The 24925-nt window shown below is 37.7% G+C and overlaps 1 protein-coding gene across 3 annotated transcripts in view; it reads right to left on the reverse strand.

Moving 5' to 3' along the window:
- Nucleotides 1-7697: 7697 nt before the first annotated feature.
- Nucleotides 7698-24925, reverse strand: part of ESYT2 (extended synaptotagmin 2) — an 85241-nt gene continuing 68013 nt past the window's right edge. For 2 of the 3 annotated variants that reach the window (XM_065627830.1, XM_065627829.1), the window contains 9 exons: nucleotides 20410-20484; nucleotides 18452-18538; nucleotides 17728-17877; nucleotides 16284-16672; nucleotides 13972-14070; nucleotides 13228-13359; nucleotides 11818-11923; nucleotides 10800-10849; nucleotides 7698-10697 (listed from right to left, as the gene is read on the reverse strand). In XM_065627830.1, coding sequence (XP_065483902.1) covers nucleotides 10652-10697; nucleotides 10800-10849; nucleotides 11818-11923; nucleotides 13228-13359; nucleotides 13972-14070; nucleotides 16284-16672; nucleotides 17728-17877; nucleotides 18452-18538; nucleotides 20410-20484 — 1134 coding nt within the window. In that variant the 3' untranslated portion in view covers nucleotides 7698-10651. Of the gene's footprint in view, nucleotides 10698-10799; nucleotides 10850-11817; nucleotides 11924-13227; nucleotides 13360-13971; nucleotides 14071-16283; nucleotides 16673-17727; nucleotides 17878-18451; nucleotides 18539-20409; nucleotides 20485-22486; nucleotides 22550-24925 lie in introns of all 3 variants that reach the window. The other variant, XM_065627831.1, reaches the window with a different exon arrangement.

Below are 24925 nucleotides of genomic sequence, written 5' to 3' on the forward strand. Positions count from 1 at the left end.
CCTCTCACAGTATTAGTTTAGATTGAAAGTTAAGATTTGTCACAGTTTCTGCCATATATATTTTACTTGCAGACTTCCTGGTTTACTTTTTAAATCTTTTGAGTCAACTATTTACCTATTTTTAAATGCAGTTTGAAGAATATGGGATGAATTATGAATAATTTATTACACGCTTAACCCGTATAATTAATGCTGTTCTGTAGTGCTTAAAAACTGTATATAACAGGTAACTAATCAAAGATATTACTAAAAATGTTTCAATTCCTGAATCATCAACTGAGTGCATGTGAAACTTCTAAAATTACTGGGTTTTAAAACAAAAATATGCCAGATAGAAGGTACTGTAGGCAGTGTAGGAGAATGGGTTACACTGCTTACAAGTTGTAATTGAGAGGGTCACTTACCCAAGGCAGGGACGATGTGGCAGAAGGAGTTTGCAACCAAAAGACTCATCCTCTTGAGGAAGATAACCACACACCAGCAGTTCAGTGCTGCTTTGTCTCCACCTGCAGCCACACACACACGTTGTATTTCCATTGTATTTCCATCTTTCCCGCCTAGACAAAGGCCCATCTCGTTTGAAGTGTGGAAAGGGCAATCCATCAAATTACCAACATCTACAGAGAAAGGTCCCGGGAGAGCCGGATCCCTGGACAGTCGCTTGAAGTAGCCACTGACCCCCAGCCCCACTCCCCACACTGGGCAGCCAGCGGGCACTGACTTCCAGAAGCAGACTGCCAAAAGAAGGGAATGTTTTGCTGCTCTACGGTAAAGAACAACAAAGAATTAGGGTTTTTTCAGATCCTATGGACCTGACTTAATATTTCTGAAGTTAGGTGTTCTGCTAAGTGCAAGAAGCCTGTGAAACAGTTTGCTTCAAATAAGCTGTAACATATTTGTAGAATAGTAAAAGCAAATACAAAAATATGAAAACTTGACATTTATACATTGTGCTAACATCTTCCCTTTCTGCATATATTAAAAATCTTTGCCACTTTAGATCCGTACTAATGGATTTATTTGTCATGTCTCACGTGGACTGAATATTTCATTAATACCTTGATTAGTCTTTTAATTACATGCTGCGTTAGTCACCTGGCTACTGTTTATTTAGTCAGGCACATATCCATTTAGCAAACGGACTACAACATATTTTAGCTTGTAATTTGTGTTGCATAGCAACCACAGAATGATTTTTTCCTAGTATTGAAACTAGAAGTTGACACAGATAACAACAGACTGAATAACACCAAATGGTTCATTTTAAAGGACCACATAGAAAAAAAAGGGAAGCAGAATAGCGTTTTGTTGTTTTTTTCAAGAACTGTGCATGAACTGCAAGCCAGTAATGAAGCTACAACTCTACTTTCAGTTTCTCTAATGTTCTCCCTTTCAAGACTACCAAATTACATGCCTCTCTTTGACATATCTGTTCATCTGTTCGAAATAATCTATACCTTGTGATAATAATCTCATATTTATTATCATTTTCCTGTCAAGTCAAGTTAAGGCAAAAATGAAAAATGGGCCTTCCACACATGGTTGCTGAGCAACAGCAAATAAAGATTTGCTTTTGTGCTACGGCTTCATAAACTAGTCTTTATTCTTGTTGGTGGCCTGTGTAAGAGATCTCTATTACAAATGTCTCTCACAAGACTATCACAGTTTGGACGATAGCAAGTATTCTATTTTAACCTATGCAATTCAATATCGTAAATAATCATAAAAAAATAAACAAGTAATTCTCTGAATGTCAGGTGCTTTCTTGACTTTTTTATTCATATTTACAGTGTTATTTTGTAGATAATAGTTTCTGATGAGATTATTATGCACATTATTTCCTAACATGTTAGAATTGTTATTCCTATTTCTTTTCATTTGAACAGATAATAAAATTTGTTATAGTTAATAGAGCATCCACAAAATCTGCTCATCCTCTGAGGCAGGCTTTTAATAATTTACATGCATTCAATTCATTTCCCCTTTTTTTTTTTTTTTTTTGATCTTCACATACTTTGATAAATAATCCGAACAGCATGGGAGAGAGATGAAGTTTCACACTATTCCCCTTCTCCAGCTCTCCCCTTGCCTGAAGGTAACTCTGCCAATCACACCATCCTTTATGCAGCGGCAACTGTCAGCTTTCGGAGGTACTGCGATTAGACCGTGAAACTGCTTATTTCCTCTTAATTAGTAATATTAACACAAAACAATTTTAGAGTTTAAGAGATTAAGTAGAAAAAACCCCTGCCTTCCCTACAGAATCAAAAAAAATGATCCTTGTTAACTTGAACAAAATTAAGGAAATAAAATGTGCCAAGGCAATGCAAGAGGTTTTCTGAAGAGCCACTCCCTGCAGCAGCTGGAAGTGCTGAAGAACTGAACTGCCGCCCCGTGGGACCTCATCGGTACTGCTGGGTGTCTTCCAGGCCATTCACACCAAGGTGAATTTAAGGCATGAAAACAGTGCAACTTTATTTATTTTGTTTTATTATTATGCTTTATTATAAAATAGTTACTATTATTTGCTTTATTATTATGCCCTTACTTTTATCCCTCTTTCCTTATAGGCAGTGTTATAAATCACAGTAATTTTACTCTGCTAAAAACTGAAAGATTTCTGAAATGCTATAAAATGCTCACAGAAAGAAATTACAGTAATTTTTGCGTATCTAATTCCCTCCCACTGTAAATACATGGAGCATCACTTTTTGTGATAACTACAGCAAACTTTTTCTATTATAAAGTCATTAACATCTTTCAGAATATTACGTGTCAATGAGTAAATCTGTAATACCAGTTTGTCAGTTAATTTGTTTCACATGTGAAACACTCCAGTTACATCTGCCATATCTAGATTACTTTAACCCTATTAAATTTGACGTTCTGAATTATTAGGGATTTACAAGTCTTGTAAGTGTTATGTCTCTTTTCACGTTTCATTCTAGTTCAGTCTTTATGGATAAAGAGAAGAATTGTTTCTAAAGTACAAAAATACTGCTATTAATAATTTTACAAGTGCTCATGGAGGTTTCATTGTGATAGACATGCATCATCTAGATATGACACCACGTCTGTTCCATCTGTCTTGTATGAAACATGAAAATACCATATAAATATCAGAATGGACATGATTTGCTCATCCATATTAGTTATATATATTGTGTATATGTATGTGTGTGTATGCACATGCCTGCACACACAATGAAATACTTTATACTGGTTAGAGAAAATACCAGCATTTACTTGTCTCTCCCATCACTGTTGCTTTGTGAAGGCTGCGACACGGGTGTTCCCCATGTTCCTGATCCAGAGCAGGAATCTCACCACTGCCCCTCGTGCTTCTCCTCTAGGCTGCGTGTCCAGCTGCCTTCGTGCAAACCAGCAAACCGGGAACTGGGTGAGTGCAGTGGCAGACTGGGGGTTTCGTCAGGCACTTGACAGGGCTCCCAAATTCAGTCGTTCAGACATACCTGTCAATTATTCCTGTTTTGTCCATCAAACAGTTTTAGTATCACAAGACATTGTGACAATGTGATTTGGCAAATATTTTCTTACCATGTCCTTAAACAAGGAAAATTGTTTTGTAAGATTTTTTTTTCTAGTAGCATTTGATCTTTTCCCCCTTTCCACCGCCCTATGTTTACTGTACTATTCTGTGATCGTTTTCACTTTTATTAGATATCCTGAGTTTCTAGGCTCATGCTTAAACCCACAGTAGAAATAAATGCTTAAAAATATGATGACGTTTCAAATGTGCTGGTCAAGGCCCTTCTCCGTGCCTTAAACTGTAATTTCACTTCTCCCTGCCTCTGACTAATTTCCAGGTTTTGCACTTAATCTTATTCAAGTTGTGTCAGCACCTCAAGGGAGTTCTATAATCAACTCTAATTGTCTAGGCTGGGTATCTAAGGCACGGAACACCTATGCAAAGTGCTGACAGAGGCAGTTATGGTGAAGTTAGAACCTTAATCTTCCAGGAGAAGTTCCGTGTTTCCTCAAATCATGGACCAATTGTTTTATTTCCCAGTGCCTCATGACTAAATGCTTTTACAAAAATATTTTGGCAAGTTGAATCCAGATATTATTAATGCGCGTTATGAAACTCAATTCTTTTAGTACCGCCTGTGCCACAGAGCAAAGCGGGGGAGCCGAGTACAATGGAGAACATGCCAGTTTTTCACTGCTTTTAAGTCAGGATGATTTCCGGCTCCAAAAGATGCCTAGAATTCAGACCACTTCATTTTCATACAAGAAACTAAGTGCACAGGCAGCAAAAAAAGTTTTTCAGGATAGGGCCTGCACTACCATCTAGTGGAATAGAATGGTGTCTTCAGAAAACAAGTCTCCTGGTGAAAGACAAGATAAGCAAAACTAAAATGTTTTATAAAAAAATGTTAAAAATGAAGTGGTTTTTACATTTCCAATAATCTGAACTTGAAAAAGCATATGAAATAAGTTTTAAAAAGACCTAGAACAAAGTTGCCTAAAACTCTTAAGATTTATACTTCTTTTCTGAAAGCTTATCTTAGTATTGTAAACCTTCAATTCCAATTTATTTTACATGCACATTAATTAATGATTTACCTAATAAATCAGAAAGAACTAGTGTTGTTACAAACACCATTCTACAAGACATGACCAGCCATTTCCATTGACTCATTTTCATTACCTTTCATTTCATTTTAATCACGTGTACAAAGGACAAGTCTGGAGACAACCTGAGTTCTTCATCTGGATGCTGCTGTCACAGTTCAATTTATCCAGCGGGGCTCTGAGCTGGAAGTTATGATAGAGCACCTGTTCAGTGGTTATCGTATTGCCTTTAGCTCAGAGAACGTTTCATGATTCATGCAAAAACAGATGAAGGGTGTTATCAATTCTTGGTTGAAAACATTTCAACATGGCAACTTCAACCGAATTTTCAGATAGCAATGAGAAACCGTGCAAAATTTAATACATCAGGGACTTCAGTTGAAGTATTTCTCCCGTGTGGAAGTCTGCATGGAACTGTCTTGCAGAATATCCTTTATTAAATTATTAATCTTTGTGAAATGCTTGGTAAGCTCCAGTTGTCAGTCTCTGAGAGTTTGCAGAATAACACATTAGCTTGCAAATCCAGCTGAAGTATAAAAAACCTGATTTGAAATTCCATGCTGGAAACAACCACTGTTAAATGTGTGCTCTGTTTTTAGTGTTAGGGATCTCCTCCCAGTTATCCAGTAAAATCAATGACCTCTGAGTACCTACAGACAATTAGCACTTTGCTAGCATTATCTACAGTTCAACTTAAGTTGTATTTTTAAGTACTACATACTTCTATGTCCTGACTTGACAAAGCTTGCACGTTCCTGCTCCGTGTCCCTTTTTTTGCTCAGCCAGAGTTGCTACATCTCTGAGAGCCTGGGCTCAAGCAGCAAAATGCTCAGGAAGACCTACTGCACAGGCCCAAGATCGCACAAGAGCTCCAGTACAGTTGTTGACCTTATTTTAACACTTAAAAAAATGTACTCAAAAGTCATAGAATTCTTCAGGTCGGAGGGGACCTCAGCCGGTCATCTAGTTGAACCTCCTGCTGAAAGGAACTCTGTGTTTAGAAAATAACTGAAAAAAATTGTCAGTTACATGACAGATTCTTACTATGCACCTGATAAATGAAATCACAGGCCAGCCAGGGTGCTGGGACTTCACAGCTTCCTTCTGTATGTCATTTCTTATACTGAGGGGTTACACACCCAGCTCTGTGGGCAGTTGGGTTGTCACGTCCTGGCAGGAACAGACCACACTGTCCCCAAGCCAAGAACCACCCCTACCCCAGCCTGGCTGTGAAAGGTTGGAATCTTGACTAGTTCTGTCTTTGACCTTGTTCCTGTTTGGATCTTAAAGTGACGAATAGTCCCTATTAGCCCTTAATTCCTTTACAATAAACTTTACGGCTCCTGAGGATTCAAAGAAACAACAGAGGAAGACAGGTTGGTTCACTTTGATAACATCTGAGGAAACAGCGATGCGGTGGTGTGATCAAATTGGATTCCAGTGGAGGTGACTGGCAAGCAGTGCTCCCTGCAGACGGGGAGAACAGAGAGCATCATCTCTGTCACATGAATACAAATGAGACAGCTCTGCTCCCAGTGCTGCCATCTCATCTGGCAGCTACATTCACTGCAGAACACTGAGAGAAATACAAGTGGGTTTTTTACTTTAGCTGCTTTGCATTTTTCAAATAAAAGTATTTTCAGAAAGTAGCTGAGAACATTGGTGAGAGCCTGACAGCCTTAGAAATCAGCAGGAGAGCACATAAAGTTGGACACTTTGTTAAGATGTATAAAAATACCATTTGTGATTAAATACTCGGAGTCTTTCAGCTACAGCCACAAGCAGGCCTAGGAGTATCTGAAGTTTTGGTTCTTTCTACAAAATATCAAAGGTACCATCCAACATTCAGAGTAAGTTTGGGGGAGAATATATATGATTAAAACAGAAACCTCATAGGGAACCAATTTTGTATTCAGCTCTTGCCTGAGAGAATACCCAAAATAACCATGTTGGTGACTGTATTGACAAATACTGCTCTTGGATGGAGACTGGATGAATTAAATGATGGCCCAAACCAGCTGGCAAATATTAAGAAAAAGTTTAGGCTTGGCTGAGCCTATCAAATTAATACCAAATCCATCTGGAGGAGTGTCTCGCACAATTATTTCTCCTCTCCAAGAAGAACCTGTGAATACGCAGGCAGTGTTCTTTTGCAGGTGCTGATCCAGTTACCACCTGTCTTGTGGGACCGAATGGAAGGTTCGATTTTGATTCAGGTCTGGAAGATGCAGCCACCCAGTCAGCACCGGCACTGCTGGGAAGCGTGCCGTCCAGAAACACCTTGCGTGAGGGCGGCAGGAAAATGGGCATTGCTTTTACTAGACTCTATGTGCCTTCCCGTGGATTAGCAGAAGCCCTTTATTCTGCTAGAAAAGGGAGATATCTCCCTTTAGTGTCAATAAAGATTATCCAGTGGGGTAACTGGGTGATGAACTTCTGCAACTTTTATTTATGGCTGATGAAAACTGACTATTAGGAATTCAGATGAATTGTAGCTGCTTAAGGGAAGAGGTATCATAATTAATTAGAAATTAATGTTTAATGCAAGCATCATAATTTCTATGGCTGTTTTTCTGTAATAGATAAAGGATCCAGTACCCATTTTCTTATTTATGAAGTACTTGGTTGTATTTTGTCTCAATATCTGCCTTACCACTCAGGTAGAAGGACAGGAAAGATTGCCACACTAAAACATCTGCTGGTTCTAAATCAAAGGCAATTTCAATCAGCTTTAGGTCCTTTTGAACACATAATTCATGACAACTGCTAAGTGCTAGAATCATGACAGTTTGTTCAATTAATCATTTTAAGAGAAAAAAATTTTAGACACTTAAGTTGAACAAAGGATCTACTAATTCTTAAGTGTGAATTAGTTCCAGAGCAACAAGCAAGGAATTCCTCCGTGAAGTAGCCTGTACGTCTCCTGTACTCCTCTTTCTTTCATGGAAAACCCCCAAATTTGCCCACACACCTTACAGCAAATAATAGTCAGCACACATGACTATTTAAAAAAATCACCTCATCGTATTACTAATTAGGACAGGGATATGCAAAAGAGGGGAAAAGTGAACACGTGTGTGTAAAGGGAAGCAACACACTGATTCCATATGAACCATTTATTGAATAAATACATGCATCATTATGTAGAATTACATGAGCTAAAAAGGCAATCTGTACAAAATCGATTACCCTTTGTTCTCATTTCAACTCTCACCATTTGCTGCAGCTCTGATAAAAGATTCAAGACAGAAAATGAAAATTCTTTAAATCCAAATCCAAGTGATATGCATGCTGATTTGAGTTTGCGTTATACCACTGCTATAATTAAGAAAGCTGGTTTTCTCGTCAGTGAAGCAGAGTAAATCTAAAAACAGTTTCAACAGTAGAGAACATGTGTTGGTACATACAGGTAACAAAGCTTATTTTTAGCCATTTCTTAAATATCTTAGTATGTTCATATTTTTAAGGCACAGGATAAACAAGAACTATATGAAAAGCTATCAGTTGATATTGAATACATTGACTTGATAATGAGGTGCAATTTAACCCATAGGAAAGTGGTGTTTGTCCTTCCTACTTCCATATGAATGGAACCACCAGAAGTTGGTAACTATGATACAGAGGTTTGTTTCCACTATCAAAAGAATCAATCTCATCTAGGCACTCATATTCTGATCCAAATTCGCTCAAGAGAACATTTCTAAAGAGTCTGGCATCCGGGGCTGATTACAGTCAATAGGAATTACTCTTACTGAATTACAATAAGTGCAGAGTCTTCTAACATGTGTTCCCAGACTTCACTTTGACTTGAAACACCACATCATTCAAACAGCCCATTTGTTGGCTATGGATCAAACTCTGAGGAGTCACTGGCCAAGATGAACAGCAAAAGTCCTTCTACCTTGGGCTGAACCAAGGAAAAAGACAATTATGCTGAACTGCTGCACTCAGAACTCCTTTATTTAGATCAGCTTTCACTTCCTGCATTTTCATTACATTAACAATAATTCTATGTCTTTCCATTCTTAACATTTTAACGAAGAACTAGCAAAGAAAATATGTATTTCATAATATATTACATTCTGAATGAACAGATGAGTGTATGTATATAGTCATACATTCCAATATAGAGTGAAGCCTTCAAATGGAAATGATTTCTTACGAAGAACCTCTCTATCGCCGAGTCCATCAGAAAATAACAGCAGCAAAATTTACAATTTAAGTTTGTTTGCTAAAATTGCCTTGTATAAAATGTGGCGATAAGAACATCATCACTGTATAGAGGTGTATGTGTGCATGTCACACACATCCATGACAAATGTTCACGTTAAACTGAATTTAGACAAACTGAAATGAGTTAATTCTTAAACTTGAAAAAGACAAAAAGCTACATGTATGGTAGGCACTTTGGTACATCTAGTAACGTAGGCATATTCTACATCTAGAATTAAGGTTCTGTCAGTAGTCTTACAATAAAGCTAATTTCAGGAGTTTATTATTCTGCTTTGAAATTCTTTCTTGGCTGAGAGATCATTCTAGAATCTTAGCTAAATAATATCCTTTCTCTGTCTAATTGCATACTTATCCAAGAATGAGGGCGTTGGCTCTGAAAGAGCTGAACTGTTCTCTTGGATTCTTAATGCACATTTTTATAACAGTCTGAGAAAACTTACCAGAAAAAGAAAAATCAATTCTGAATTACAAAAAAAATTCCCATAGTTCATAAAATTAGAGTTATGAGCTCAGCTGTTTAGGCTGACACTCTCACTTCAACTCTCAACTGTCTCCTTTTATCGGTTTGTGCTAATTGCCACGGCCTCGCAGCAGCTGTGGCGATACCCAGCAGAATGCCAGGATTCCTCAAGAACCTGGCGTGGACCACTGAATTGCATTTCCTACATCCAACAAACACACTAAGTAGCAACAAAGCAACTGTAAAGACAGTTTCAACTCAGTTTCACACTCTCTTACCTATTGGTGTTCCATTTGAGTATTACAGAACGTATAGCATAATATACTATTTAGCATAGTTTTGTGTAATAAAATATGACTTGTATGTATGCCTACGATATGAACTTACATTGCAAGCTGATTTGTATACCTTTTAAATTGGTGAAACGTGGCAGTAAAGACAGTTCTAAGTGGTCAGAGATTTTGTTTATATTACAAAAAAAAAATCCATGTCCTCATACCTTTGAAAGGTCACATGTCTAGTACTACAGAGTACTGGAATAAATAACAAAATCCAAGTGAACCTGTATAATAAAACTGTACTGTTTGATATGTTCGCTCCATTAACTGAAAACGCAGATTTAGAAACTGTGATTAATGGACCTCATCCTCTGTTTATGGACCTCATCCTCTATTTATACAATCTTTATAGAATTCTCTTTTTTGTTTATAATATTCTATAGCATGATCTTTCAATAATACATTTACATATAAATATTAAAATGTCATTGGTTTGTACATTTTAAGCTAGCCACAGTGGGCTAGGAACACAATAAAGTAAAAAGGTTCTTCTGCAGTTTGTTTTTGAAGAATATCACAAAATGATTAAGACCATTGTGCTGCAAAGACAAAAGAGACTCATCTGAAGAAATTAACATGCATTTACAAGAAAATATCTATACCTTTCTAATTTTCTTCTGAATTCAAACCAGCAGGAAAGAATTATAAAAAAATAGTATATATTTACATGGTACAGTATACCTTGGTGAGATATAAAACAAGGCAAGAAAACAGCAGAACATAATCTTTTCACTTTCTAATAGGTACAGCCATCATAAATTTAAACACAAAATGTTACTTTACTGTACTATTGCACATGACAGTAACATGTAAAATGGTTTTGCAAATTAAAATACAAAGTTTAACAATGAGAAAGGCTATGTCTACATAAAATGGCCAAGTGTTATAAAATTATTTGGGATGTGTCTAAGAATGAAATCAGTAAAGCTATAAAAATAATATTGGTACATCTGTGAGAAGAACACTTTAAAAATATATAAAGGTTGGCAAAATTCTGCGTGGTGAATTCCCAGTATCCACAGGCCTAACTTGCACCATGTGGCCTTGTACCATCTTCTGTTAAATCATACCTGAAAAAAAAAAAATTACATTTAGCATGTAATATTAAAACTATTACTAGCACCCCAGTTATTAGTATGTAGTATTATTATTATTAAAGGAAATATACTTACCACTGGGTCCAGCCTTTAGCAAGTTCTTCAGATGCCAGAGGTATTAATACCTGTGGAAAGTTAAATTGGAAAGTTAAATTAGCGATCAATGCATTATGTCTGCCTTTCATTCTTTGTCTTTTGAAGATCAAATCTGACAATCCTGTAAACTACAGTGTAAGTGATGCCATTAACAAACAATATATTTTACATCCTTGTCATCCTAGCTATCTGCTGGGCCTGTAGTAAAGTTTCAAGTTGCTGTTTTTAACCTAAAAATCTATACCCTTTAGTGATAGGTCCCCAGAGCACCTCACGGGCTTAAATTCTGAACACGGCAGGCCCTGACAATGGCAATCAGCTGACTTGTTTACGCCGACAGCCTTCCTGCTAAACAGGAAAATTAGGAACAGCGTTGCCCATGAACTGGCCACAATTCTGGTATCTCTCATCCTCTTTACAGAGCTCTAACGTGTAAATTTGCAAGGGTGTAGGAATTACTATTCCTTTTCCATGCTCCAAATCGCATGTGTAGGAAATAAAGTGATTTAATGAGCGCCTACAGAACAGTGAAGCTGGTTCTGGCATTGGGAATGTCTCCAGTAGCAGTTCTTTCTCATGGATGTTACAATCTGGAATTTTAATTACTAAACATACATTTGTTCTGTCTGCTTCTCTAAGTACTCTAGCTTCTCCTTCCAGTTTTGTCTGAACATTTTCTGAGATACCACCTGTTTTCTCCTAGTTATTTTCTTCTTCCGACTGCATGATTAAGTCTGACATGCAGGTTTCTTTTGTTACTGAGAGCCTCAGAACTTAGCCTTTCCTAGAAGAGATCACTGCCTCAGCTTTTGACATCTGTCTCTGCAGTTTGTTCCTTCCTTTACTGAAGTCTGACATCTAAGCCATCTATCATTTTTAAAAGCTTTGTACCTGAATCGGGTGCTTCAATCAACGCTAATAATCTCATCTCACGAGAGGATTTTAGTCTTACATAATAACATGCTTTATTAACAGAATTTGCTTGTTGTCAACTTACTTTGCCAAGCAGCCCTTTATCTTTGGACAAGAAACCACCACTGTTCTTCACTGCTACATCTAGTGTTCTTCTCTGCACTTCAGGGAGGGAAACACTGAAATCAAATCTGACAGGCAAAATGATGCTTTAGAGAGAATTTTGTACCTGAAGTGCAAGTTCAGTTCCTACAGCTAAACGACAATTCAAATCATAACCAAACCACCTCCCTCCCCCCACCAAATGAGGTCTGAGATAAATGAAGAAAAAAATCTCCATGTTTTGCCTGAAATTTTTCTTCAATACTATGATCAATGTGAACGTCAAATGTTTAAGAATTCTGTTAACTTTGGTCTCTAGAAGCCACTGGTAAAACAAAACAAAACCCAAACAAAACAAAACAAGGAAAAGGTCAAACGCTGACTGTACAGAGAAAGAGAATGGGGAATCCTACTATCTTGATGCTCCGTATCACTGTTCTCCAAAAGGGAAAGACTGGTCAGTGTTACTGATCCCTGGTCCTCTAGAACCTTGGCTCCTTTTCGTTCTAGATCTGAAACTTCGAGAAAGCGAGGGCAAGATCAGACCACAATCTACATCTATCTCTCACTACGATTCTTAAACAGCTTTATTACTTTGTAATACATTTTACTTGGAAAGGCACAGTAAACAAATCTGTTACGTGCAATAAACAGGAAAGAGCTACCGTACCAGGAAAACCTACCAGAGCCTCTAACTAATGCTTACAGATTTCACCTGGACAGAATGGACCGAAGTGGTTTTTTCCCCAAATTAAGTTTCTGTCTGTAGAGAAAGATCTTTATTGTTAAGTGATGGGTGAGGGAGGAAGGGGCACAGGTCTGAGGGAAACTACCACCAGACAGCTGAGTGCAAAGATAAGGATTTTTACGCAATGTAACGTTGCACAAGCTTGCACAACTTCCAGCCTCTGGACCAGGGTATAAACTATGGGGAAATTTCCTGACTCCCTGGATGCTGAGAAGTGCCACCAAGTAGAGGGACTGGGTGATGTGATGATGCACAGATGTGGCAGCATTGTCAGGCAGGCGATGGGCCTGTCAGAGCCGACGAGCGTCCTGGCAGGACGGGATGGATCCCCACAGCATCGCCCAGCTCAAAGGCACTTGAGTGCACGCTGCTTCCCAACTACCAGCACGATGGGGACGGAACCAGCGCAGAGCAAGAGAGAAAACAAGAGAAAAGTGGCTGGTAACAGAGTAAGATGGGCTATAGTGATCAGAAGGAATAGAAGGATAGGAAGAGCTGTTAGAGCAGAAGAGAAAGGTATGACCAAGCCTGGTGGGGACAACCAGGAGTTGCAACAGCTCATTCATTCAGGTAAGCTGAGAAACCTTGATTTGACAGCTTTGAAATTACATGATAGAAAACCACTATACACAGTTTAGAACATACATTTGATCGAAAACTGGGTTTAATGTCTTCTTTGATACATGTGTTTTTCTTCTTCCTGATCGTCTCTTGTCAGGCAACAAATACATTCGCACGTAAGGATCAGATCCTTCTTCTGAAAATGCTATTAGATTTCTGTAACCAGTGAAAAACAAGGAAAAACACTTAAAAAATAAACGAGACATTGCTGAATATCAGTTTCTACACTACTATCAATTTAGTACATGAATCTGTTGTGGGATACCCTGCACACAGCATGATATGCAGGATACAGCCCATAGCTAACAGCAGTGGTAAAAAAACCTCAAAAAACGCCAAGCAGGGACTTGCATAAGATCAGATAAACGGTCAGCAGACAGCAGAGGTGGGAATGCAATGTTTCTTAAATTCCCACTAGAAGTTTAGATACGGCTTTCAAAAAATCATGTGTTTTTGTCATTCCACGCAAAATTCAGTCTCTTAGAGTCAGCCTTTGGACACTGCTGATAAAAATCTATGTGCCATTTTCATTTAAAATGACAGAAGCGTAATAGACAAATACAAAAATCAGAGCAAAATTTTTGAAGTTTTTACTGATTCTGAGTATAGCTCTGAGTGTTTGTGTATTTATACAATTAATTACAATTAGCATGTTATTTTAAAAATAACAAAGATCATCCAGACAACCAAATTATGAGGATAATTCAAGATATGACAACGTTTACAAAGCAATATGCGCAGAAATGAAATTGGGTATTTTATGCTCACCTGCAGGAATGCACTACCACAATCAGTTTGTTCCTTTGTGAACTATGACGAATCGTTAGCTGAATCTGTCCTAACGGAGACTGCCCCAGAGTTGTTCCACTGCAGGAAAAAGTACAACACTATCCTTAGTTTTTTAAAACACATATTTAAACTAAGACCTAACTGAAATATATGCTGAGTTTTCCCAAAAATTATGTGTTATCTATTTAACTTCTGGCTAGATCAATGTGAAAGAAGAGAGCACGTTAGCATGTGAGCATATCTTCATCGGTTTCTCATACTCCAGTTCCTTGCCCAACAGCTGGACTCTCCAAAATAAGTGAGGTATTCTTGTCTTGTCAGCTTCGGTACTCTGAAAACCATGATCAGTAAAGAACTTGCTTACCCTGCAACAAACACTAAAGCAGTATCTAGGAAACTGCAAAGAGTAATGGTGCAAAATACACTGAAAACCTCAGTGATGGGCCACTCTTTCCTATGGCCAGGAAGCAACTAGAAGACCGGCTTGTTCTTTTCTAAATTCTCTAACGTAAAAATATAAATATCCTTGGCTTAAAATAGTGATACTTAAACCCGCTTACTGTCTTAAAAGCTCCAGTCACAGTATAAACACAGCCATTTTACTTTTCTGTTGGTTATGCCACATTGAAAATAAGATTTAAATCAATTTACACTTACAAATACAGGTTACACTTAATAAAAAGCAACCACTATGATTAAGAATTTGTGTTTCAAAGAATGGCAGAGCTCCCTCATCTCTATAAAATGTTTATTTTATTGTGTGTAAACTGACTATGAGTATTTTCTGTTTCACACAGGATAGAACATGGCATGCTCGGCATTTCTCAGCCACCCGAAGGAGATCTTATCCTCAAGGGACGGGCATCTCTCTTGTGTGAGTACCTACTACAAAGTGATTGCAGAATGCCCCATTACTTTTCCCAAGTTACTCACTTTAAAACTGGAATAAAGCATTTCAGTTCAGTATTTTCTTAGTAAAAAAAAATAAAAAATAAAAATCAGAGCACCTAAAAACATGGGGCCTGCATTAAAGGATGACCTTACCATAGCTTTACCACTCTTCTCAAATAAGAAGGTATGAAATTTGTGTATTAAATAAGGAGTAGTATTTCAACATTTATCATCATTAACAAAATCTAACCCAGTTTTGGGCCAGAAAAGAGACTGACAAAGTGAAGACAGCAGAGGACCATAAGGATAAATGAGGGACTGGAACACATGAGCAGATGGTGAAGGAAAAGGGTTTGTACAAATGCCAACACAGACTCAACTGCAACCTTTCACCACTAAAACCAGACAGTATAGAGAAGACTGAGACAGACTCCTCATGGCTGCACACAGTAAAACAAGAGGCTGCAGTCAGGTTGCAGCAAGATAAACTCCTATTGGAAACAAGGGAAAAAAAAAAAAAAAACAAAACATTTTCACAGCGGAGTGGTTAAGCATTGGAATTGCTGAGAAAATTTACAGAATCTCCATCCTTGGAGATATTTGGCTTATTTGGACAAGGCCCAAGAAACCTGATCGAACTTTGAAGTGGGGTTTGCTTTGAGCAGAGGGCTGACAGCACTCCAGAGGTTTCTTCCAACCTATATTGCTCTTTTGATTGTATGAACTCTGATAAAGATGAATTGGTTCAAATGAAAACTAAAAATCTTTCTACTTAGATTCACAAAGCTACATGAATAGGGAATTAATGGCTTCCATTCTCCTGTTCAGAGCAGATTGGCTGCTCAGCTGTCTTTATTGCTGGTAAGTATAGCTGCCCATCGAGGCAAGTGAAAAAAAAAGAGAATTTAAGAAAGCATGGCTGCGGCAATCCCCATTAATGGAATAGTAACTGACCATTTAACAATCTTTATAGTCAACTATTCCTCTGAGTAATTTAAAAAGACCAGCTATATTCAGCTTAATTGGCTTAATACTAATGCTAATAGGATTCAGTGGTGGGCAACTATTGCCATGAAACTGATTAATGTTTTACAGAAAAATACCCTTCTCTCTTGTCATGCCGCTCTTTTTTGCGCTACACAGTGTAGCTATGAGAACAAGGTGGACTTTATCTTGGAGATCATTGCAATTGTGAGGTAACTTCTGGTTGCAGAATATGTCTAACTGAGGTACCAGGGGAAGAAGATCACAACGGCTAATCTTCAAATGCCAGGCTCAAACTGCAACAGGAAAAAATATTACTGAAATGCAAAGTAAGCACTCTTTTTTGGCTGCACTGATGACACTTTCTATAAATCAGCTTAGAGAAATATTCCAAAAAGAAGTAATTAACACCGTACTTTTCAAGCTGCCTTAGTCTTTGCCGTAGCTCCTGCGTGGCGATGGGCAGAGATATGTCTGAGGCGATGCTGGGAGTGGGTTCTTTGACTGAGAGGTGGCTGGGAGAATAAGAGAAGTTAGAGGCATGAAGACTGGAGGAACTTCGGCTGAGATCTGTTGGCCACTGCGGGCTGGCATTGGGAGGCTGACTTTTTTCAGCTGTCTCAGTCTTTTTATCACTATCAGTCACTGGGGAAGCTGGAACTGTTTTGTTTGAATCAGGTGCTGGTGAGACAGGAACCTGAGGCTTAAAAGATGATTTTCTTGCATCTTTGGAAAGAGTTGGCCTTTTTACTTGGGCTGAGTGTTGATGATCTGGAGATCTTGCTTGCTTTTCAAGAGAAAGGACCTAGATATAGTAAAAATACATACAATATTACTATTTTCCAGTATAAAAAACAGGAACAAATTTGTTTCTACAAGAGCACTGGTTGGTGACAAGTTAAGTTCAGACACTAATGCAGGACCAAAAATATTCACACTTACACTCATTCATTCTAAAGTAGGAAACCTTTTGCAGAGCAAAACACAGCTCCATCTTCTCTTCGGCAACTGTGGCACTCTAAAGCAATTTGAAATTCTCCATTCTTTTAGAATTATTCTCCTCATTATTCCCTTCCCATACTTAACACACTTCTGGTGCAAGTGCTATTTACTTGGCAGATCTACCCACCTGGAAAGCTCTTCTATAGCAGTTTTTCTTCTAATATTTTGACATTTAATCCTACATCATGAGTTTTTCTCACTCATTTAACTTATTTTTTCTTTTATAGGTTATTTTCACATATTGATGACAAGTAAGCAAGAAAACGCTTTAGAAAGGAACAAATAACAGAAGTTAACAAAAGTCTGACTGTTTGCAGAGAGATACAGTACCTTATTAAACCAAATAATTTAGCTGGGGAAAAAAACAAACCAATTTTCGGGTATGCAAGTTTCATCCTCAAAACTTGAATATGCTTGAAAGCTGGTTTGATTTTTTCTAGTACTGTGAAGGTATTTCCTTTCCCCATAAACTTTACTCTTTCTAAACCATCATGACCTCAGTTCCATTTCTATAAGGTAAAGGTGATTTCACTGATCTGTAGCCTACTGAGTCATAAGAGACTTGAAGGAATTCAGATTCCAAATGCGATTTCTGAACCTCAAACCACGGGGAATCTCAGTTTTAATTATAATGCAGCCGATTACTGATTTGTTTGGAGAATTCTCTGGTTTTGAAATAGAATGTATCGAAATTAGAAGTTACCTTTGTGGACTTGATAGCACTGCCACAACTAAGGACACCTGGCACTGTGACACCAAAGGAAATATACTATCTTCTTCATAAAGCTAGAAGACCAGAAGTCACAATAGTCTTAAACAGGCTTTCAGATATTTACAATGGAAAAAGAGTCAGAGTACCCTGAGTGCAATCTTCATGTTTATAGTGCTGTTTGGACCAGAGTTGCTCAGGTGGAACCGCTGATGCATAGTTAAATCTTCACTCTCCAGCAACTGGCTGAGAGGCAGCTTGAAGTTCCCCAAAGAACACTGGTGCTGCTCGTCCCTCACCTGAAGGAACACAGAAGCCAAGTCATTTTGTATCATCTGCTTTGTAAGAATTCAGAGAAAGAAAAGGAAATGACAGTTTTATTTAAAAAAAAAAAAAACAAAACCAAACAATATTGAATGTAGTTTGTTCTTAAACCAAACTTCCCTGATCATAAGATTACTTTGCACTGAAGAAAGAAATAACAAATATACTCAATGCCTAGTTTTTTCATCGGTATCTTCTACAGCAAAAGCAAGACAGAAAACCAGCCATCACAGCTACATCTACCTGACCCTTGACCGAATAACTACATGGTTAGGGTTCAAAACAGGTATAAATTTATTGGTTTGTTTTGTTAAGTAAGGCAAACATCAGCTATGTTCTTCTGGTGAGAGACTGGTTATAGTCTTTCTTCCTTTTAGTAGTAAATGCAAATAAACATTTCATAGCCTGGTCTTAAAAACCCCTTTAAGTATAATTTTAAATAGCATTCACAATATATTTAATCTCATTTCATAACAGCCTGTAACATCTGAATGTTACTACTGAAATGTCTTAGAAATAAAGGTATCTAAAGAGAGTGAGTCAACATACCTCAACTTCAAGATCTTGTCTTTTGGGATTGTGTACAAAGAAAGTGAAGTTTTCCTCCCATACTGGTTCATTGGTCTTGTATCGAATCTAAAGTTAGAGACAGGAAGCATAAAAATTATAAAACATTTTTGTCTAATAAAGCCAGTGTCAAGAGTTGAGGACATTTTTCGTTTTGGCTTTGAAAAATTAACGTCTGAAATCTGACACATTTAAACAAAGGCCAAGTGGGATCTACCCAAGGCAGATACAATACCACATCTAAAATTATACACAGGACGTGTAACAGAATATGTTTTCCATTAAAGCTGCTGTACATAAAACTCCTGCTAAAGAACCTCTACATCACACCAGTCTACAAACAAATGCAAGGTCTTTTACTCCCAAATCTCCCTACTTTCAGCAACCCATCTATTGGGGGGAGGGGGAGAGGGGAGAAAAAAGCACTCACAAGAAAAGCTGTCTCCAGGAACAAAGGACCTCAATTTCTACCTCCATTCCCTAATAAGTATCAAAATTAAGACCATATACAAGATCTGGTTTAGGCTTTGTGACAATTTTTGGCAGGATATGAAGCCGCTAGATTAGATGTCCTCTCCTTTTGGCTCAGTGACACTTTTACTTTAAAAACAAAACAAAACATACCCATGTTACATACATCTACCTATCTAGGTATCACTTCACTACTGCTATTTTATTTTAAAGAGCTATTTGAAGGCACAGAGGTTGGTTATGGACGACAGGTATGTCAAATGCCTTGGGTCAAAATCAGAGGGATCACCATCAAGACTGACCTCATGACAGGCATCTGTAACAGACCACCCCATGAGGAAAAGGAGATGGATCACACCTTCTTCAGATGACACCAACCTGTCTCAGGTCTGCAGAACCAGGTTCTCACTGACAGCTTCAACTACTGTTTTCTAGGAAAGCGGCACAGAGGTGCACAAGCAATTTAAAAATTTGTGTTAGGAAAACACTCTTGTGCTACGGTTGTTCTCGATCATTGGATGTGTTGATTCGGAGTGGTGCTCTTCTGAATCTCCTACTTAAGAATGAGGAATATTGTCTTGGCTACAGTGACTATAAGATCACAGAACTTAAGATCTTAAGGAGCATGAGGAAAACAAGTAGCAGAATAAAAGCTCTGGACTTCAGAAAAGCAGATTTCAACTTGCTCTAGGAACTGTCAGAAGGGATCCCCTGAGTGTCCTACCTTGGAGGGTACAGAAGCTCAAGGGTACTAGAGAACAATCTTCTCAAGGCACACAAGTGTTCCATCCATCAAAGCAGAAAAAGCAGCAGACATAACAACAAAGTAGCCTGGCTTAACTACAAGCTCCTGAGAGGAACACAGCACTTTGGCTAATCTAAGGCCCTACTTTAAACAGGAGGTTCAAGCAGATGGTTTTCAGTCGTCCCTTTCGACCTGGGCATTTCTATAACTCTGTGATTCTGTAAATTTTCCAATCTTGATCAGTATTTTGAAGCCTGCTGTTTACCCACACTTATTTATACAATCACTACTGTAGGATTCTTAGTTGCAGATCAGAACCTACTGTAGAAAGTCATCTACAAATAGTTAAAAATCCGGTCTCTACTCATAGACGGTTCAAACTGAGTAAGCACCCAGTCAGTTCTTGGCTTCTTGTTGGCAATTTCAATTCTGGTGGTCACTGTTAGCACACTGGATACGCTCAATGGCTTGACGGCCAATGCCAAGCACACAGAGACACCAAGACTTTGTAGACAGAGCCAAGGCAGTTGAGTCGCCATCCCTGGAGGGGTTTAAAAGACGCACAGATGAGGTTCCTAGGAACGTGGTTTAGAGATGAGGTTCTTAGGGATGTGGTTCAGGGGTGGACTTGACAGTGCTAGGCTGACAGGTGGATTTGATCGTAAAGGTCTTTTCCAACCAAAATGGTTCTATGATTCTATAAGTATGAAGAGTAGGAACTTACCTTACTTTCCTGTGCCTTGTGTCCAACTGACAGCAAAACAAGTGGGTTGGGATTGCTGTTTATTTTCTTTCCTGACTGGTAACGAAAAAGAAAAACTTTGCCTTCAGAAAAAAGCAAAACCTCTCTCCTCCCAAACTTAAACGGCTGCATCTTAAAAATACAAATCCTATGCATTCTACTCTATGCTGATCTATTATTCTCAGTATTTTATTCAACAGGCTTGAATGGCAGACTAGCTAGTAACTCAAGAACATGTTTACACGAAGGCATCCAACTAACCTAAATACACTGAAGCAAAGCACAACAAATAATCAGGAGGTTTAGACTCCTTTCTGTTTTCTTTGAATGATTATCCTTTAATAAGCATTACAAACCCCAAAGCTAATGAAGGGTAGTTAAAACTGCAAAATGAAAATTGCATGCAGATGGGACATATGGAGAAAGCACAAAGTCAGGAAGCTGGCTGTATTTACATTGCAGCAGTTGTATTAAATTGGATGTGATATCAGAACAGAATATCAGAATATTGATATTCCCCCCCTTTTTGGTTTGGGGAGAAAGAAAGTGCACTATAATGTACCTGATGTATATTTCTACAGTTTACCAAATACTCTTTATTAGAGAATCAACCATCTGCCATATCTGAGCCTTGCTCACCAGGTGTATAGCATTACATCAAACTGCGAAAATAAACATCAGTTTAGAAACAAATCATATATGTAAAGGAACATTCCCAACTATATGTTTGTTTTACAAACTTTAAATTAACCTAACAAAAATTTAAGTCAGAAAGAAAAGTTAGACATGAAAGTTAACCATCTCAAGCAGGTGTTAATGCAGTTTAAAAGGCCTAGAAAATATAGTATACATGGTTAATAATATCCTTTGAATTCTACCATGTAGGAAATTGTGCAGATCAGGTATGTAAACAGAAAGTTAGTTAAAATCTACTTAATGCATGTAAGGTCACAATTACAACCAAGTGATTAAAATACTTTATATTTGACATTAAGAATGTGCATGTTTTAGGTATTTTTGAATCTGAGCTTACATTTTGGACATCATACTTCCACAAATATTACTTGACTTTAAGGTGACACGCTGCTTATGACCATACTTTCCTTTAGAAAAAAAGCTGTTAAGAAAGCACTCCTTTCTTGGATGAATGCTGCATTTCTTTCTTTTTTTTCATTATTTCTAATTGAAAATATTTAGCTCTCAAAGACAACAGAATACAAAGGTTTAAGGAACAGAAAGAAAATCAGATTACATTCCAACTGCTGGTGTTTAACGATGGTAGGTGAGATTTGTTTCATTTTTTCTTTGTACAGAAAAAGGTGCCTGAAATTCCCTTTTCTTCATAAAACAATGAGACTACAGAAGTTGACAAAAAGACCCTGTTGCTTCTGCTTATATGTAAATATAATTTTAATTCATGCTAAATGGGCAGCAATATGTACACACACATAATGCACCTCTAACACCTGCCACAGACAGAGCTGCTGTTTAAAGTCTATCAGAGACTGTCTTGTGTCCGAGCTCCTCCAGCGGAGAGCTCGGCTTCTGCCTTCCCAGTTTGCCTCTCAACTCTACGCCTTCCATCGAAAAACTGCGCTAAATTTATTAAGCATTTAGATAAAAATATGTAAAGCCTTCTAAAAACACCTAGCGGAAACAGGATTATTTCAAAACACGTCAGACAGAGTTTGATTTTATTGGATAGTCACTCACAGTTGACCAATCAAGTATCACTCAGTGTGTAAAAGATGTTTTAGCTTTCATGTCAGCTTTGTTCTTCAGTCACTTCAAACAAGTTCGCAGGACTATTTATTTTACCCCAGTCTTCTAAAGCAGCCTATACTCCACTCAATTGATCTAAAATTCAAATTACCACAGATTGCAGTATTTTACCAATGTCTTGACCGGTTCTTGAAACCATATTTAAGTAAAACAGAATTGCACTAAATGTATATCTAGTAACAGAAGTTCCACCCACTGTTGGAAGAGAAGTGTTGCGGGCATTTGTGCATTTCCATTTACTTTTGTGACCTTAAATGGACAACTATATTAGTTTTACCTTTAGGGCTTTCTGAACAGCAGCCTTCTTCAAGCCATCAGGGTTAAATTCTAACGGATTATGCTTTTTAGTCAGGAGAGAATGAACATAGGAAGGGTTAATAAGACATGCAATGAAGCAATTTCACTAGGTTAATTAATTATGACATGACAACATAGGACAAAGTGGGGGGAAAAAAAAGAAAAACAAACCACCAACCTAAAAAAGCCCCAAAAATTTTTCAAACAAAACAATGAAGGAACCACAACAACAAGAAGAAAAAGCCTGACAAAACATTCTTTTTTCCTCTTGTCCTCTCTAAATGGTTGTATTCTGCTTTAAAACTAATATAACTCAGTTTTAGTCCACTCATATTTCCCTTACCAGGTTTTCCTATGATAATAAAAAAACTTCACAGATAGGATTTATTGTACGCCTGATGTTTTACGGACTGCCTTCTAAATGAACCTTTTTAAAAATTTCATTAAGTGCATTTCACAATATAGAAACTTCTCTGACAGTAAGTCTAGAAATTATGTGAAAGAGTCCTTTTATGGGAGAAAGTACTATGCTAAAATTATTGATAGGACTTAGATCATTATAAAAATCTAAGTCATTTGAGCCTCTTCAGCAGATGAATGTACAAAGACTGTGTGCTACCTAGAATGAAGGTCTGCTTAGTTGAATAACATGCAAATACACTAACAATAGAAATTTGAACTGATTTAGTGGGACAAAACCTTTGACTACTTGCCATTAATTAAGCAAATTTTTAAATTTTATTTTATTGTTCTTGAAGGGACACATATGAAGTACAAAAATGTTACAGAAAATTTGCATTCAACTCGTAAGAAATAATTTCAGGAAATACGATTTTGAAATAAAACAGACTTCAAGGTAGTACACTTATGGCTGGCTTTTCCTTTAAGTACAATCTTTTGTTTCAAGGGAGAATTCTGCTTTCAAAGCTGTAGTGTGTGGCAAAAAACCATTGCATAATGGTCCTTTAAAACATGCTGGTTTATGAACAGGAACCAATACTATTAATGCTCTTCCAAAAGAAATGCCTTCCTGAAATTCGAATCCAAAAGTGACTAAAATTTGAAGAGAGATTTAACATTTGTGCAGAAATACTTTACATTTTCGTTTGGAATGTCATATCCTGAAGTAGGCCAATATATACGGTGAGATTCCTGGCATTCAGCTTTAAAATTTCTATTTCAGAATGAACACACAATATGATGAAACTGGAGAAAACCAGAAAGAAGGTTTGGCTGGCTTTGTGGGATTTTTTAAAAATAATTATTTTAAAAAAAAGTTAAAGCATCTTCCACAGCTATTGATCTGATATGTTAGGGACTTACTATCGTACTTAAAGGTCCTCAAAGATGTAGACTTGCACTGTACCCATATCAATCCAAATATTTAACTATTCTTTTCATTAGCAAAATTTTTAATGCCGAACAGGTCTGTTCCTTGCTGGAGCACAGCTTCTTGCTTTCTGACAAACATGAAATCTTCACTTTGTTTGGAGCAGCCTTGTCTCATTATCATCCCCATCTTTACTTCCCAAGGCTAAACTCATCCCGGTTTCTCTTCCCCTGCTCAGCACGTTTCCTGGCTTTCTCATTATCACCACTGCTGTCCTCCAGATCTCAAATTGCTGTGGCCAAAATGAGGGCCTTAGCAATGGCTGAGCAGAACAGAAGGATTAGTCCATACATCTTACAGGCTACACTCCTCCTTCCGTACAGTGTGGTGTTTGTCTTTCACAACAGCACGGTACAGCATGACTGCAGATCTCTTTCTGTAGAGCTAGCCAGCAGACAGCTATTTCCATCCCATCTTTATATGGGTGAAATGACCGTTCTCTATGGAAAAGTACTTGTTTTTCCAGATCGTATCTGCAATTCATCAAGATCATTTTGAATCCCAAAAGTGCCCCTCAACTTACTGGCCATCTTTCCTTTACATTTGCACCTGCATATTCAATACACGTCCCTTCTCCCCCTATATTATTATTTCAAGGAATTTTAAAAGTCAAAAACAAACCTATGTGATCAATTATAAAGGCAGGCAACCAATGATTCCTGGATATTGAACATGTCTCAATTCCTCTGGAATCATAGCAAGGATAGGCCAGAAGGGACATCAGCTGGGGCAAGTATGTTTAAGCCAGACTTCAGGTTTCAAGGGAAGGAGCTGCAGGTCCATGAGGATGGTGGCTGAAAGGCTGGGCGGGAGGAGACTAGGAGAAGAAAAGGGAGTATTCAATATAAAAAGCCAAGGAAAGGTCTTGCCTTGGGTGACAAAACTGTCTTGCTATGGTTTTGAGTGTCTCTGAAGTTATACGAAAAGGGGATGAGTATCCGAGAACTATACTCAGAACTGACACAGTGGAATAAAAAAAATTTCAGGCTAGCGTTCTGTAACAGCCAGTGACATTTGCAGTAAATCCTA

The sequence above is a fragment of the Caloenas nicobarica genome, chromosome 2, assembly GCF_036013445.1.
Source record: "Caloenas nicobarica isolate bCalNic1 chromosome 2, bCalNic1.hap1, whole genome shotgun sequence".
Taxonomy (NCBI): domain Eukaryota; kingdom Metazoa; phylum Chordata; class Aves; order Columbiformes; family Columbidae; genus Caloenas; species Caloenas nicobarica.